The sequence below is a fragment of the Onychostoma macrolepis genome, chromosome 04 (genome assembly GCF_012432095.1).
Source record: "Onychostoma macrolepis isolate SWU-2019 chromosome 04, ASM1243209v1, whole genome shotgun sequence".
Taxonomy (NCBI): Eukaryota; Metazoa; Chordata; class Actinopteri; order Cypriniformes; family Cyprinidae; genus Onychostoma; species Onychostoma macrolepis.
The window spans coordinates 11,272,764-11,290,989 of record NC_081158.1 but is presented as its reverse complement, the minus strand read 5'-3'; the positions used below and the strand labels follow the sequence as shown (position 1 = coordinate 11,290,989).

At 37.3% G+C, this 18,226-nt stretch overlaps 1 protein-coding gene across 2 annotated transcripts; it reads left to right on the top strand.

Moving 5' to 3' along the window:
• Positions 1-8,672: 8,672 nt before the first annotated feature.
• On the top strand, positions 8,673-15,648 carry LOC131539437 (C-type lectin domain family 4 member E-like). 2 transcript variants are annotated; one of them, XM_058774053.1, is made up of 5 exons: positions 8,673-8,915; positions 9,374-9,551; positions 9,630-9,751; positions 9,823-9,932; positions 15,020-15,648. In XM_058774053.1, the coding sequence occupies exons 1-5, from the start codon at positions 8,892-8,894 to the stop codon at positions 15,153-15,155; spliced, it is 570 nt and encodes a 189-aa protein (XP_058630036.1). In that variant the 5' UTR covers positions 8,673-8,891; the 3' UTR covers positions 15,156-15,648. The 2 variants fall into 2 exon arrangements, with proteins under 2 accessions (XP_058630036.1, XP_058630035.1); XM_058774052.1 differs by having other exon boundaries at positions 9,294-9,551.
• Positions 15,649-18,226: the final 2,578 nt, after the last annotated feature.

Below are 18,226 nucleotides of genomic sequence, written 5' to 3'. Positions count from 1 at the left end.
GCTCTGCAATTCAACTGCAAGTACCCTCATATTTATTTGGAGTGCAAATTCATTTCAAATGAGAGTAAAAGTAAACAAGAAGCATAGATGTTTAACCCATCACTTCATCAAAACAATTGGTACACTGACTGTTGCAGTAAATGAAGCCCTAAATGTTCTCAGAATTTGCAGACCTTTTGCTGAGGAAGGTGGATGTTGACTGCTTTCCTCTTCATTTCGATTATTTATCATAAACCCTACATTTTTGTGGAAATATGCTGTCAGTGCTTAATTTAAATATTTTCTGTTTCTGTTGTCAGACATAAATTAATAAAATACTACTTGTCTGTCTGGGTAACAAAAACTGTTCTACATATGTGACTTTAAGAGCCAAAGATTAAATGTTGCCCAAATCTGCAATAATTTACAGATCAACTGATGGAGTAACAGGGCTCTACGCTTACTTTTCTTTTTAGGAGTACGGTCAAAAATTTAGGAACACCTTCTAATCAATAATTAAAAATCCCATTACGAGGTGATATTTGACTCCTTAAAGTGATTTAGAGGGAATTTTGTTTTACCTTTGTAATGGCATTTTTCTAACTTTATTAAACGTATGTCATCTTTTATTTATCAGTTCAAAAATGTATAAGCTTTTTAACATTTCTAATTAAAACAACAGAATAAAAAGTAGAATAACAATAAGTTCTCAATCAAATGCAATCAGTATTTAAGGAATAAATTTGTACTACAGAGGTGGCACAGAAGAACACACAAGTGGCTTGTAGGTGTATTTTCAAATGTTTAATGAGGCTGAGAGTGCAATTAAATTCATAAATTCATGTTGAGGTTAATGTTTTAAATATAAAATTTTGAATATAGAAATATTAAATGATTTAAATAAGAGGAAATACACTTTAAAAATTAAACTAAAACTGCCAGCAGATTCACTGATTTTATCACTGAATCATTCATTTATTTGATTCCTTTGAATGGCTGATTCATTCAGGAACGAAGTACATGACTGTCTTTATTGACACTAGATTCCTTAAAAACGCAGCTCATGCATAAACAAAACACCGCTGTGTTTGAATGGAGATGCGCAGCGGCTCAGCTGTTACTTTGTCGGAAACTATTTTCATTGACGAAATAGAGCAAAATAAGGCAATACTGTTGTAGTCAGAAAATATAAGTCACTTAAATTAATATTAACTTCTTGTTTAATGAACTGTTGTATTAAATCCATCACATTTGCAAACTCCCTTAATAATCATTAAAAGCTGTCACTCATCTTAGTTTGCGATCTCACAAAACTCTATTATAATCAGCTCCTTACACTGCACAGTGAATCTGTCTGTCTTTGCGTTGTTTGTTATAATGAGTGGATAGGTCTGTAAGTGATAGGCTACATTACTCAACGCAGCCAAACGTGTTGTGAGGAAGTTAGAAACCTTTGAAGCCCCTTCAGTGCAAACTCAAATATGCTGATTTGAGTCAGTCGCACGTTTCTCCTAAATATTTTTTTCATAGTCGCACGCAGTAGCCTAGTTTTCAGCCTCAAATGCAACTGAAATGGTCGCACTGTAGAGCCCCGAGTAATATTAATCTAATAAAAATTTAGATCAGTTTGTAATGAATGCCTTAGTGATGCCTAATCTATAGCCAAACAGTATTATATTATGTGAGTTTGACAGAATAAACTAAGTTTTATATAACATACGAAAACTAAGTTTTACTTGTAAGTTTCCTCTCCCGCGTTGATTGCATCTCTCAAACTTGAACAGACCATGTGCTGCAGTATGCTTCGATAGTGCTGCTGTGTGAGTGCGCGAAGTCTCTCGCCGCAACGCAGGTAAAGAGGGGGAGGGGTTGAGAGCGAATTCTACGGTACACATAATACAAGTTTATTATATTTATTTTTAATGTAGTGTTTCGTCAATGTCCGTGTTAATTTAAAAATATATATATTATTCTAAAAAAAACTCCACTCTTTCTGTTTGGGGGGGCCAACGGGGTGGCCAGTGTCATTTTAGGGGTGGCCGTGGCCCCCCCTGACCCCCCCTTGGAGGCGCCACTGGGTAAATGTACATGTTGTACTCACGTTTATTAGTTTCATGTCGCATAGTGTGATTTGTAATGATCTTAGATTTCTAAAATCGTACAATCTGTACTGGGCTTTATTCTGCACCAGCACGTTCTTCAATCCACATCTACAATTCGACGGAACGTGTGTGCATTTATTGCTAGTTTTTAATGATATCTGCATCTGTGCAGTTCTTTGTCATAAATGCAGTTCACGTATTGTGATGCAGGATTCAGGAATAATAAAAGACCTTTTCCCATCCACTGTAAAGTTTTCGCTGTGTTCAAACCTCATCACACTACTTGTTTTGTTCGGGCGAAAATACGCTTCACACTTATGAAGACATAAGACGAAGACGAACTTCCTTCGCCAGCTGAGGAAGTTCAACCTGCCACAGGCGCTGCTGGAACAGTTCTAACTCTGCCATCACTGAATCCGTCCTCTGCACGTCAATAACTGTCTGGTTCAGCTCAGCTACCAAATCTGACCTCAGAAGACTACAGAGGGTAGTCCGGACTGCTGAGCGAATCATTGGTACAACCCTCCCCACTCTCCAAGAACTGTACTCATCTAGAGTGAGCAAAAGGGCTGGCAAAATCACTCTGGACCTCTCACATCCAGCACACTCCCTCTTTGAACTGTTACCATCTGGTCGACGCTACAGAGCTCTGAGCACAAGAACAGGAAGTTTCTTCCCTCAGGCAATCCATCTCATGAACACTTGACAATAACGTGGAACACACAACACTATTTATACACTTATACACTTATTTATCTAACACGCATACTTAGTCTACATTTCAATTTGCACATAATATACCTGTACATACAAAACTGTCTATTGTAATATACCTGTGCATACAATTGTCAGTTTGTATATTGTTATTCCTTATTTACTTTAGTTCTATTTTTATTATCTGTGTCTTGTTCTGTCGCTGTCATTCTGTTGCACTGCAGAAGCTTCTGTCACGAAAACAAATTCCTTGTTTGTGTAAACATACCTGGCAATAAAGCTCATTCTGATTCTGACGTACTTTAGAAAATGTTAACTTCATTTGAAAACGTAAATCATGGATGTGGCATTACATTAGCATGCAGTCATGCACAGAAATTATTAAAGCAGGAATATATACAGTAGGGTCTACATACCCATCAAGTCAACCCCTGAATAATTTCATTTTAAATCATTTTAAATAATCAGTTCATATTCATTAACATTACAGTTTTTCTCGATTGCTAACACACTATAGCTGATTCATTTGGCCCATTTTTCCAAACCATTCATACAGTTCTCAAAACAAAGACATGTTCCAATTTGCTCAGTGTTTTCTGCAAAACTCTACACAAAAACGCCATCATTTTGCACAGGTTTAACCATGTTCTCATTCAGAAAACTCAAACACACAATATAATTAACTCAAGCATCAAAAAATGAACACAAACAGCACATGTTTATCCATGTGTGAACATTCAGTAGCAAAACTGATGACACACAGGTCAGAATCTCAGGATGATATGCACAGGAGCACAAGTGATTATGTGTTTTGGAAAATGAATCTTGGTAGAGGGAGACAAAGAGGAATAGGAGGCGAAAAGAAAAAAATTAAGGGGATGAGGTCAAAGGTCGTTTGTTCCTGATGAAATACAAAGCACTATAGTTGACCACGGTCTTCTGCATGGACTGACCGTGAGGGAAGATGGCCTACAGGCTCATCTACAAGGTTTCAATACTACTGACACATACAATATAATTACAGTACATAGCAGCAGTACTTCAGATGAGAGAGCTTTCATTATTTTATGTACAGTAAATACTGTAGCACACACCCTCAAACTCATTACTGTTGAAATGATTTGTAGCCAAGTAGTCCTTACATATTTTTGCAGAACTGAGAGACGACTGTCCAGGGAAGGCAGAGAAGTCTTTTTTCAGAAGACTAAGAAACCGCTATAACAAATAAGGATACTACCAATACTGTAATGCAATTTGGCTGAGGATGCTGAATGAATGAATTACAGTAATTAATTACAGTTTTTCTGGATTGCTAACACACAATTCATGAAACAATTCACCATTTTCTCACAACTATAAACACAATCTCAAAATTACACACCAACTTGTGCAAACTTCAAACTTCCAGGTCAAAATCAAATAGTTTAGTCAAAAACATGTTCTCTTTTGTCAGACTCAAACTTTGGCCTCAGATGATACACAAACCTGTCAAATACTCAGACTACGTTCCTGACTAGAGAACACTAGTGAGATCAATTCAAAACACTGTTACAAAAACCTCCTTTTGGGAAACAGGAATCCTTTTGCTAGTCAATGTCTGTTACAGTATACTGCATAAATAAAGGGGTGCAGATACAGTAAAATTCAGCAATTAACTTTAAGAAAAGTTTACTTTCATTACACGACTGTAAAGATATCTTACAGTAGATGAAAAGCACTAGAAGAGAAAAGTTCAAAGACCAAACAACTGAATATACAGTAAACACACACTGGACTATACTGTCAGTTACTGTGAATGAATAAATAAATTCATTCATTCATTCATTCATTCAGCATCCTCAGCCAAACTGCATTACAGTATTGGTAGTATCCTTATTTGTTATAGCGGTTTCTTAGTCTTCTGAAAAAGACTTCTCTGCCTTCCTGGACAGTCGTCTCTCAGTTCTGCAAAATAGAGTAGATGTAAGGACTACTTGGCTACAAATCATTTCAACAGTACTGTAATGAGTTTGAGGGTGTACAACATGTGCTACATTATTTACTGTACATAGAATAATGAAAGTTGTCTCATCTGAAGTACTGCTGCTATGTACTGTAATTATATTGTATGTGTCAGTAGTATTGAAACCTTGTAGATGAGCCTGTAGGCCATCTTCCCTCACGGTCAGTCCATGCAGAAGAACATGCTCAACTATAGTGCTTTGTATTTCATCAGGAACAAACGACCTTTGACCTCATCCCCTTAATTTGTTCTTTTCTCCTCCTCTTCCTCTTTGTCTCCCACTACCAGGATTCATTTTCCAAAACACATAATCACTTGTGCTCCTGTGCATATCATCCTGAGATTCTGACCTGTGTGTCATCAGTTTTGCTACTGAATGTTCACACATGGATAAACATGTGCTGTTTGTGTTCATTTTTTGATGCTTGAGTTAATTATATTGTGTGTTTGAGTTTTCTAAATGTGAACATGGTTAAACCTGTGCAAAATGATGGCGTTTTTGTGTAGTTTTGCAGAAAACACTGAACAAAGTGGAACGTGTGTGCAAACAAGTGAAATGTGTTAAAAGTTTTGAGAAACATGTCTTTGTTTTGAGAACTGTATGAATGGTTTGGAAAAATGGGCCAAATGAATCAGTTACAGTGTGTTAGCAATCGAGAAAAACTGTAATTAATTAATTTATTTATTCATTCACAGTAACTGACAGTATAGTCCAGTGTGTGTTTACTGTATATTCAGTTGTTTGGTCTTTGAACTTTTCTCTTCTAGTGCTTTTCATCTACTGTAAGATATCTTTACAGTCGTGTAATGAAAGTAAACTTTTCTTAAAGTTAATTGCTGAATTTTACTGTATCTGCACCCCTTTATTTATGCCGTATACTGTAACAGACATTGACTGGCAAAAGGATTTCTATTTCCCAAAAGGAGGTTTTTGTAACAGTGTTTTGAATTGATCTCACTAGTGTTCTCTAGTCAGGAACGTAGTCTGAGTATTTGACAGGTTTGTGTATCATCTGAGGCCAAAGTTTGAGTCTGACAAAAGAGAATATGTTTTTGACTGAACTATTTTGATTTTGACCTGGAAGTTTGAAGTTTGCAAAAATGGTGAATTGTTTCATGAATTGTGTGTTAGCAATCGAGAAAAACTGTAATTACACAGTCGAGCCTTATATTACTGTAATTTTCTAGACTGGAAATATGTTTAATGTGCCCTATTTTAAAACATTCCTTTTTGTTTTCTATATAAAAAAATAAAAAACAGCATATCAATCTACTAAACTGACATAAAAAAAAATAATAATTTTTTCTAAGACTAATAAAAACAGGCCAATCAGCTTCTGGGTCATTATTTAGTTGAACAAAATAATAATTTACTCTGATAAGACATTTGAAAGAGTGCTGTCTGTCACTGATTGTGTCTTTAATATACAAACAATATATTAATTCAGTTTCACAGACAAGGCTTAAGCCTTAAATGCATGTCTGTGCTCTCGTAACTAAAAGCAACTTGTGACTGACATATCTTAAAATAAATAAATAAATAAATTATATATATATATATATATATATATATATATATATTATTATTATTATTATTATTATTATTATTATTTTCTTTTTTTTTCTAAGGCATATTAACTTGAGTACACACACACATATTGAAATCCTAGAAACGCCCTAGCAAAATAAACTAAAGTGAAAGTGCAGAAAAGCAAAAGAGAGTAGAATTTTCTGTGGATATTATTTATAGGAAGTTGCTTTGCTTGTGGTTGTGGAAAAGATGATCTTTCAGAGACTTCCTGATGGTTGTGGATGATTATCAAAATTCATGTGGATGATTATTCAAATATCAGAATACAAATAATAAACAAATAAACACAGTGCTTTTAGCACTTACCCTTGTTTCAGTGGTGAATTATCCACCCATTTCATCTTGCCTTCTTGGTTTATGTCAGTCAAACCAATCCACAATCTCTCACTACTACTGATGATTGAAGTTAGGAAACTCTGTGTGCATAAAAATAGAGTAATAAGTGTGATTGCTCGTTCATTAACAGATACTCTCAGAAAATTACCTGCTTCACTTCAGTGTTGATAATGACCAGATCAGCACCTCGATCCCTGCAATACTGCCTGCTCTGAAACCAGGTCTTCGAATCATTGGATTTGAAAAACCAACCTGAACCCCAATGAAATCCTAACAGAAACACTTTTTAAAAACTGTATACGTAAGAAAAGTAGGAAAATTAAACTACAAAAACAGATATGTACTAACCTTGTTCATAAGCGTTCTTTAGTTCATCATTCAGGTACACGTTGGACACAATCATTGGCACCCCTAGAAATTCTTATGAGTAAAATATCTCTGAAGTATATTCCCATTGATATTCACAATTTTGAGCACTCCAGGGTGATTATGAACATGAAATTATCCAGCAATGGCTTCCTGTTTCACAGAAATCTAAATAGGAGGGAAAACAAAGCCCAAATTCCCTTAATCATCCATCACAATGAGAAAAACCAAAGAATGTATTTCTGAAGTGCAGCAAAAGATAACTGAGCTTCACAAATTAGTGAAGTGGCTTTAAGAAAAGAGCTAGAGCAGTGAAAATTCCCATTTCCACCATCAGGGCAATAATTAAGAATTTCCAATCAACATAAAATGTTATGAATCTGCCTGGAAGAGGACTTGTGTTTATATCGTCCTAATGCACGGTGAGAAGGAGAGTTTGAGTGGCTAAAGACTCTTCAATGACCACAGCTGGAGAATTGCAGAAAATAGTTGAGTCTCGGGGTCAGAAAACCTTTAAAAAATTGTCAAACAGAATCTACATCACCACATGTTGTTTGGGAGGGTTTCAAGAAAAATTCTCCTAGCTCATCCAAAAACAAACTCCAGCATATTCAGTTGTCAGACACGACTGGAACTTCAAATGGGACTGGCTTCTATGGTCAGATGAAACTTAAAAATGAGCTTTTTAGCAGCAAACACTCAAGATGGGTTTGGTGAACACAGGGATAAAAAGTACCCCATGTGTACAATGAAATATACTGCTGTATTTTTGATGTTGTGGGCCTATATTTCTGCTGGAGGTCGTGGACATCTTGTTTAGACATTCTATCAAATACCAACAGGTAAAAAATCAATAAGTGACTGACTCTGTTAGAAATCTTATAATGGGCCATGTTTGGATCTTCCAACCGGACAATAATCCAAACACAAACCTCAAAAACAACACAAAAATGGGTCACTGAGCACAAAACCAAGCTTCTGCTGGCCATTCCAGTCTTCTGACCTGAACCCTGTAGAAAATGAGTGGGGTGAACTGAAGAGAAGAAGCACCAACATGGAGCTGGGAATCTAAAGGGTCTGGAGTGATTCTGGATGAAGGAATGGTCTCTGATCTCTTGTCAGGTGTTCTCTAACTTCATCAGGCATTATAGGAGAAAATTTAGAGCTGTTAAACTGGCAAATGGAGGTTTCAAAAAGTATTGAATAAAAGGGTGCCGTTAATCGTGGCCAACTTGTATTTGAGAAAAACACTTACTTCATAATGATATTTCCCCCCATTTTAAATTCTTATTATCCAATGAAAGGTTAGATTTTTGTGAATTTTTTAAATAAAAGATCAAAAAGATTAACAATGCAGATTAATTTTCACAGCCTTCTTTGATCATATTTACCAAGGGTGCCGATATTTTTGGCCATGACTGTATGTACTAATGATATATTGCCTTATATGACAACATATATAACATCACTAGTCGGAAATTGGGACATAAAAATAAAATAGATAAAATGGATAAACAAAGCAGTTACCCAGAACTCAACAATGCATGACGTCAGCTTCACATTCTCTATATATCAGATTAGGGCATAGTTTCGTTTAATTTTGCATTGATTCCACAAAAATGGCCAGGTCAGTACTATTTAAATAAAAAGGTACTCTTTATACGGCGGCTCATCTGTGAACACATACTGTACTGTAACTGCAAGTAAGTGCAAATAATGGAGTCAGATATCTATTATATCAATTTTGAAAACAGGGATATTGAGTGCACAACTCCACCTCAAACACCAAGTCGAGGCCAGAATGCAGGAAAAGCTAAAAAATGCAGTAAGTATAAATTTTCTGAAGCATAAATGGTGTTGATAATGTTTGAGGAACTGAGAAATGCTACATAACATTTCAGTCATTGTAACCATTGTTCTCTAAGAACAATACGTCACTGCTTACATGAAATGTATTAACACCGAACTGTTATTTATTTATTTATTCATTTATTTATTTGTACTTTTTCAGCATGTGGTCTTGTTTTATGTCATATTTTACCATTTATTAATTTCATAAAATTGTCATTATAAAAGACCATCCAAAAGAACACTCTTTAAAAAGCCCTCTTAATTACTTATGAAGGTTTTGTTATAGGTGTTTTATCTTATACTATGGAGTGTTATTTTGATATTTTTGTGTTTTTTTAATCCTGTTTGTCAGGAGGAAGTAGATGTTTAGTGTTGATGGCGGTGTGTTCCGGGCTCATTTGTGTTCTTCTGCTGGTCTTCATCGTACTGCAGCATTTCTCCATCACAGCAGAGAGAGACCTGTTGAAGAATTACAAGGACGCAGTCCAAGTGTTCAATCAGACGATCAGCAGATTACAGGACACTTACTCTGATCTAATGACTGAGAATGACCAATTGAAGTACAGATTCAACTACCTGAATGATGAACTAAAGAACGCTTATGAACAAGGTTAGTACATATCTGTTTTTGTAGTTTAATTTTCCTACTTTTCTTACGTATACAGTTTTTAAAAAGTGTTTCTGTTAGGATTTCATTGGGGTTCAGGTTGGTTTTTCAAATCCAATGATTCGAAGACCTGGTTTCAGAGCAGGCAGTATTGCAGGGATCGAGGTGCTGATCTGGTCATTATCAACACTGAAGTGAAGCAGGTAATTTTCTGAGAGTATCTGTTAATGAACGAGAGCAATCACACTTATTACTCTATTTTTTATGCACACAGAGTTTCCTAACTTCAATCATCAGTAGTAGTGAGAGATTGTGGATTGGTTTGACTGACATAAACCAAGAAGGCAAGATGAAATGGGTGGATAATTCACCACTGAAACAAGGGTAAGTGCTAAAAGCACTGTGTTTATTTGTTTATTATTTGTATTCTGATATTTGAATAATCATCCACATGAATTTTGATAATCATCCACAACCATCAGGAAATCTCTGAAAGATCATCTTTCCACAACCACAAGCAAAGCAACCTCCTATAAATAATATCCACAGAAAATTCTACTCTCTTTTGCTTTTCTGCACTTTCACTTTAGTTTATTTTGCTAGGGCGTTTCTAGGATTTCAATGTGTGTGTGTACTCAAGTTAATATGTTTTAGAAAAAAAAAAAAAAAAAATAATAATAATAATAATAAATATATATATATATATATATATATATATATATATATATATATATATTTTTTTTTTTTTTAAGATATGTCAGTCACAAGTTGCTTTTAGTTACGAGAGCACAGACATGCATTTAAGGCTTAAGCCTTGACTGTGAAACTGAATTAATATATTGTTTGTATATTAAAGACACAATCAGTGACAGACAGCACTCTTTCAAATGTCTTATCAGAGTAAATGATTATTTTGTTCAACTAAATAACGACCCAGAAGCTGATTGGCCTGTTTTTATTAGTCTTAGAATTTTTTTTTTATGTCAGTTTAGTAGATTGATATGCTGTTTTATTTTTATTTTTTTATATAGAAAACAAAAAGGAATGTTTTAAAATAGGGCACATTAAACATATTTCCAGTCTAGAAAATTACAGTAATATAAGGCTTGACTGTGTAATTAATGTTAATGAATATGAACTGATTATTTAAAATGATTTAAAATGAAATTATTCAGGGGTTGACTTGATGGGTATGTAGACCCTACTGTATATATTCCTGCTTACTTTAATAATTTCTGTGCATGACTGCATGCTAATGTAATGCCACATCCATGATTTACGTTTTCAAATGAAGTTAACATTTTCTAAAGTACGTCAGAATCAGAATGAGCTTTATTGCCAGGTATGTTTACACAAACAAGGAATTTGTTTTCGTGACAGAAGCTTCTGCAGTGCAACAGAATGACAGCAACAGGACAAGACACAGATAATAAAAATAGAACAAGTAAATAAGGAATAACAATATACAAACTGACAATTGTATGCACAGGTATATTACAATAGACAGTTTTGTATGTACAGGTATATTATGTGCAAATTGAAATGTAGACTAAGTATGCGTGTTAGATAAATAAGTGTATAAGTGTATAAATAGTGTTGTGTGTTCCACGTTATTGTCAAGTGTTCATGAGATGGATTGCCTGAGGGAAGAAACTGTTCCTGTTCTTGTGCTCAGAGCTCTGTAGCGTCGACCAGATGGTAACAGTTCAAAGAGGGAGTGTGCTGGATGTGAGAGGTCCAGAGTGATTTTGCCAGCCCTTTTGCTCACTCTAGATGAGTACAGTTCTTGGAGAGTGGGGAGGGTTGTACCAATGATTCGCTCAGCAGTCCGGACTACCCTCTGTAGTCTTCTGAGGTCAGATTTGGTAGCTGAGCTGAACCAGACAGTTATTGACGTGCAGAGGACGGATTCAGTGATGGCAGAGTTAGAACTGTTCCAGCAGCGCCTGTGGCAGGTTGAACTTCCTCAGCTGGCGAAGGAAGTTCGTCTTCGCCTTATGTCTTCATAAGTGTGAAGCGATTACCGGAACAAAACAAGTAGTGTGATGAGGTTTGAACACAGCGAAAACTTTACAGTGGATGGGAAAAGGTCTTTTATTATTCCTGAATCCTGCATCACAATACGTGAACTGCATTTATGACAAAGAACTGCACAGATGCAGATATCATTAAAAACTAGCAATAAATGCACACACGTTCCGTCGAATTGTAGATGTGGATTGAAGAACGTGCTGGTGCAGAATAAAGCCCAGTACAGATTGTACGAATTTAGAAATCTAAGATCATTACAAATCACACTATGCGACATGAAACTAATAAACGTGAGTACAACATGTACATTTAAATTTAGTCATTTGGCAGACGCTTTTATCCAAAGCGACTTACAATTGGGAAACTTCATTTTAAACTTTTTTTAAAGTTTAGGATGAAGTCAAGTAGTGTCGAAAGAGATGATTTTTTTAGTTGTTGCTTGAAGATTGACAGAGATCCAGCACTCCGGATAGGGGTGGGAAGATCATTGCAGCAGCCAGGAATGGTGAACGAGAATGTTCTGGAGAGTGATTTTGAGCCTCTCTGTGATGGTACCACGAGGCGTCGCTCACTAGCAGATCTCAGACTTCTGGAAGGGATGTAGATTCGTAATAGTGAGTGGAAGTAAGAGGGTGCTGAGCCTGTGGTCGTTCTATATGCAAGCATCAGTGTCTTGAACTTGATGCGAGCTGCAACTGGTAGCCAGTGCAAGGAGATAAAGAGAGGTGTAACATGGGCTCTTTTGGGCTCGTTGAAGACCAGTCGTGCCGCTGCATTCTGAATCATTTGTAGAGGTTTGATCGTGTTTGATGGAAGTCCAGCCAGAAGAGCACCTGCAGTAGTCCAGCCTAGAAATGACAAGGGCCTGGACAAGAAGTTGTGCAGCATGCTCCGTCAGAAAGGGCCTGATCTTTCTGATGTTGTGTAGTGCAAACCTGCAAGATCGAGCAGTCTTTGCAATGTGGTCTTTGAAGGTCAGCTGGTCATCAAAGATTACACCAAGATTTCTGACCGAAGTTGATGGGGTAATTGTTGATGAACCTAACTGAATCGTGAAGTCATGTTGTAGAGTCGGAGTGGCAGGGAAGACAAGAAGCTTGAGCTGTAGGTGATGATCTTTCATCCATGCCGAGATGTGCGCCAGGCAGCCTGAGATCCGTGCTGCTACCATTGGATCATCTGGTTGAAAAGAGAGATAGAGCTGTGTGTCATCAGCGTAGCAATGGTAGGAGAAGCCATGTGACTGTATGATGGGACCCAGTGATGTACCAGTGAGATAGGATTCAAACCAGCGAAGTGGAATCCCGGTGATGCCCAGTGATGAGAGGGTGGAGAGGAGGATCTGATGATTGACAGTGTCAAAAGCGGCAGATAGATCCAGCAGAATGAGGACTGATGATTTGGAACCAGCTTTTGCAATCCTCAAGGCTTCAGTGACTGAGAGTAGCGCAGTCTCAGTAGAATGGCCACTCCTGAAACCTGACTGTTTAGCGTCCAGTTTGTTGTTCTGTGAAAGAAACAGTGAGACCTGGTTGAAGACAACTCGTTCGAGCGATTTCGCTATGAATGGAAGGAGAGAGACAGGTCTGTAGTTTTCTGTAAGAGAAGTGTTTAGTGTAGGTTTTTTGAGCAGTGGGGTTACTTGCTTGAACACAGTGGGGGAAATGCCTGTGAGGAGAGATGTGTTGATAATGTGCGTGAGTGCTGGTAAGAGTGTGGGTTTCGTCTAAAAGTAACCGGTAAGGGGGTTGGTGGCACACGGGTGGCAAAATGTAATGTAAATGTGATGAAAAAATGGTCAGAGATATGTAGTGATTGTACCAGAATGTTATCTGCAGTACAATTGTGTGTGTAAATTAGATCAAGTTGGTTGCCTGATTTGTGCGTGCTAGTAGTGGTAAGGCGTTTGAGATCAAATGAAGCTAGGAGTGAATGGAAGTCTGTAGCATAAGGCTTGTCTAGATGAATGTTGAAATCGCCAAAGACTAAGAGTGGAGTGCCATCCTCTATGAAAGAGGACAACAGCCCGTCCAGCTCCTCTAGGAAGGTGGCTAGAATTTGGCCAGGGGGACGGTAAATTACCACAATCTGGAGTTTTATAGGAGCTGTTACAGTAATCGCATGAGATTCAAATGAGTTGTAATTGCATAGGGGAGGGTTGACTATTTCCAATTGTTTGAAATGAGCAGACCAGGGCCCCCACCCCGGCCAACTTGACGTGGGGTGTGAGAGAAAGAGAAATTGTTAGAGAGAGCAGCTGGGGTTGCTGAGTCTTCTGGACGAATCCAGGTCTCAGTCAAGCCCAAGATGCTGAGTGTAGATTGTAAACAAAAAGCAGGAATGAAGTCAGCTTTGTTGACAGCTGACTGACAATTCCAGAGACCCACAGAAAAAGAAAGAGGTGTAGTAGAAGATGTAGAGACAGGGCGCAGGTTAGCAGGATTATGTTGCCGTCTGCGTGTGATGTTAGAGCGTGGTTGAGAGAAGACCGGAATGGTTTGGAAACACATGATAGAGAATAGGAGAGGAGAGTGTGTGAGGGAAGACAGAAATGATACTTAAGTGTGTTGCTCTGTTGCGTTACTCGGTTAAAGTCGCGCAGGAAAAAAGTCGTCGGTCTTTACACTCGTCGGTCTTCACAAGAGGAGGCTGAACACGATGGCTGAACGCTTCCGCAGACGCTTCCGCATCAGCGCTCGGACATCAAATGAATACAGTTTAAAAGACTAGAATGAAAACAGCTGTGGAGCGTTAATAGCCTTAAGGACTGCTAATAGCTCAAGACGAAACTCACAATTCGCACAAGGAGCAGTGCAAATGACACAGGCTTCTTCTTAGCCGAGGCGCAAATTATTATAATTACCAGTAAGTGCAATCAAAAATCTAAACCTCGACGAAAATGCAGAATAGAAAAAGGTAGGAAACGAAGTATTCCTTCCTGGCAGCAAGTAAATCATTTAAACAACAGATCCACTAACAAGTATTACAACATTTACGCGCGCTGCCGTCCGTCTCTTCTGGTGAGTAATCGGCTTCTCCCCGATTACTCACTCATGTATGCAGCCTGTACGATGATGACACCTAGTGACTCGCAGGCTACGACACAAGTTACTATTAAATAAAAGTTAGACGTCATTAGCATGGCTACTGGTAAAAAAAAAAAAAAGAGCATGAAGCAGCTTGGAAGTTGTACTTTTTATGTTTGCTGAAAAAAAGAGGAAGCTCTGAAAGAGGAAGGGAGAAGAGTTTGAGGTAAGCAGTTTTAAGTTTTAGCGCCATGATGATCAACATGCCATTTCACACTGCATTTTTATTGGCTGGTCAGTAGATGTGGCTCGTAGCAGCAAACACACTGTGTGAGGATCATAGAAATCACCACGATTGTTTCACGATAAATTTTGAGGTTCTGAATAATTGATAATCTGATACATGTTATTCAGGTTTTGGAGCCAAGGTCAACCAGATGATTACATTAAAAACGAGGACTGTGTTGAACTGGTGTCTTCAACTCCTTCCCTAAACAACTGGAATGATATTTCATGCTCGGACACCCGAAAAGCACTTTGTGAGAAATAGGGTTCAACCCATCTTTTTGTGTTTTTTTTCTTGTATTATTTTATGAAATCACAATATTGTTAACACATTTTGAATGGTGGTTTCTTCCTTTTAAAATAGTGTGCTACTTTCATTTTACCACTTTATATCAGTTTTGTTTCATAAATTTATGTAATGCAGGAAATTAAGAGTGGATATTCAAATAAAAGGAAATGTAAAATTGTGATTATTTTCTTATTGCATGAAAAATCTCACAACATCCAGTTTCTCACAATGTGAATTAGGGTAATCTGTGACACCTAACTTCTGATGTGTTCATGTCTTGCTCCATCACAAGCAGTTCCATATTAATATGACCTTATTCTAGCTGTTATCATGCATCTCAAGTGTTGAGAATAAAGTGCAGAAGTGTCCCAGAAAACCCTAATTAATCTGATCAGTCTGATATTGAGTGTCTGTGAAACTGCTTTTGACTTGAATTGCTTTCTCTTTGGAATAAAATTATCAATTACTGTTATTACCATAGTATACCCATAGAATTTTGTTTTAATTTTATATTTAATTATTGTGTGTCTGCTTTGTTGAACTTGATGCATGCCTATGGAGAGACCCAGCTAACGGGGGAAAAAGTCTCTAAATGTGGGAATGTCTAAATACAAAATTGTTAATTTGGCAACACTGTCACTATTGAAATGTATACTTTTTAATGCCAAAAGAAATTATGATCAGGTGATGAAGACATTATTATCATGTTTTTGGAGCATTTTCCTGACTCACCTGCAGTTTTCTTTGGTTTTCTAACCCATTCTAACAGGCAGCATCAAGTGTCATATATCATTTTAAACAGGACAATTTCAGTTTCAGTCTAGCTCATTTAAAGCCCCAATTTCACATTTATTTTGTATGAGAATGGATCAGATTTCCAGAATTTTAAGAAAAATGCCAGCAAAAAGTTTTTCACTTTAAAACCTCCTGAAGGTTTTTTTTTTTTTTTGGATGTTACAGACTTCCAGATCGGGAAGTCGTGGCCTAATGGTTAGAGAGTCAGACTCGTAACCTAAAGGTTGCGAGTTCGAGTCTCAGGTCCGGCAGGAATTGTAGGTGGGGGGAGTGAATGTACAGCACCCTCTCCACCCTCAATACCACGACTGAGGTGCCCTTGAGCAAGGCACCGAACCCCCAACTGCTCCCTGGGCGCCGCAGCATAAAATGTTCACGGTGTGTGTATGTGCACTTTGGATGGGTTAAATGCAGAGCACAAATTCCGAGTATGGGTAACCATACTTGGCCACATGTCACGTCACTTTCAGATGAAATTTTGTTTACATGTAACAATCTCTGTAAGCAAGTTATAGCCATTTGTCACGATATTACTCTTCAGTGAAAACAGGTGTATTTTATTTACTGACAACATAAATGTGTCCAAAAAAAAGTCAAAAATTGTTATATAACAGAACACTAAAGCAGAAGTGACTTTTTAGAGAAATACATTTTCAATCTGAATCTGAATGTGATGCAGTAGACCCTTGCAGATCTGCTGCGGGACATTTTAGGTCCGGGAAAAAAAGGAAAAAAAATAAATGTTGGCTTGACCCGTAGAACTAAATGAAAGGTGACTTTTATTTACAGTGCGCCGTAAAATGTCCAGTGATGAGAGTATATACAGTATTTAACTGCTCAGTCCAAAAACAAAAATAGCAAAGTACCAAAAAAAACAAAAATATAAGAACAAAATAAACAACAAATAATATGTACAAACGAGTATCCACAATATACAAGGTCTGGTTTTGCTTACGGCACCGCAGAAGCACGCTCGCTCACTTGGTAAACATGCAACTTGATGTGAGCCTGGCCTCCCTTCTTATAGGCCAGGCTCCACCCCTATCCGGAGGGTACCATTAACAGGTAAGTATTTAATCGTATAATCTCATTTTAACTCATAAACTTCATGTAAAACATCAATCACATTATAGAACACAAAACCAATAAACCATTATTAAAACATATATTAATAACACAAATTAAAACAATTCAATCCAAGTTTATTTGTATAGCGCTTTTTACGATACAATCGTTGCAAAGCAGCTTTACAGGAAATTAAGTTTCTACAATATATTTATATATTGTAGAAGCTTAATATATTTAACTTATGGCAAAATTTGGTAATTCTGTATGTTGTCTGAGGCTTGGCATCATCTGAGGGGTTGGCATCATCTCTTCTCAGGTGTTTGGTCATCTCAGATCATTTAAGGGTTGGATCCAGACTGAAGCTTGTGTAATTCCTAGTTACAGAAACAGAGAAACAAATAGAGACATAATTAGCGTAGCTGCTGTTCCAACCAGGCAAAAATTATTTGTTCAGCCCAAGCTAAAGAATAATAATGTGCATTTGATCAGATATAACTGCAGTACAAGATTATGAGATGCATTATATGAATGCTTGGCTAAAGAGATGTGTCTTTAATCTAGACTTAAACAGAGAGGGTGTGTCTGAACCCCAAACGTTATCAGGAAGGATATTCCAGAGTTTGGGAGCCAAATATGAAAAAGCTCTACCTCCTTTAGTGGACTTTGCTATCCTAGGTACTACCAAGATTCCAGAGTTTTGCGACCTTAGGGAGCGAGTTGGATTGTAGCGTGGTAAAAGACTAGTTAGGTACGCAGGAGCTAAACCATTTAGGGCCTTATAGGTAAGTAATAATATTTTGTAACTGATACAGAACTTAATAGGTAGCCAGTGCAGAGACTGTAAAATTGGGGTAATATGATCATATTTTCTTGACCTGGTAAGGACTCTTACCAGAGTTGCATTTTGTACTATCTGTAGCTTGCTCATTGAAGATGCAGGACAACCAGCTAGCAGTGCATTACAATAGTCCAGTGTAGAACCTGGTCGAAAAGAACGCACACACATGAGTAACTTAAGAACATTCCACTGGAACTGATCTTCCATCATCAGCTCGTAAAATGAGCAAATGACCAACACAACGCCTCAATTCTATGACTAGCGTCCGGCCATACTCTCCTTATCGCCTCGAGAGACTCGTAAAACATGATAAGGTGAGGATGAAGTGTCCACGCTACATCTGTTT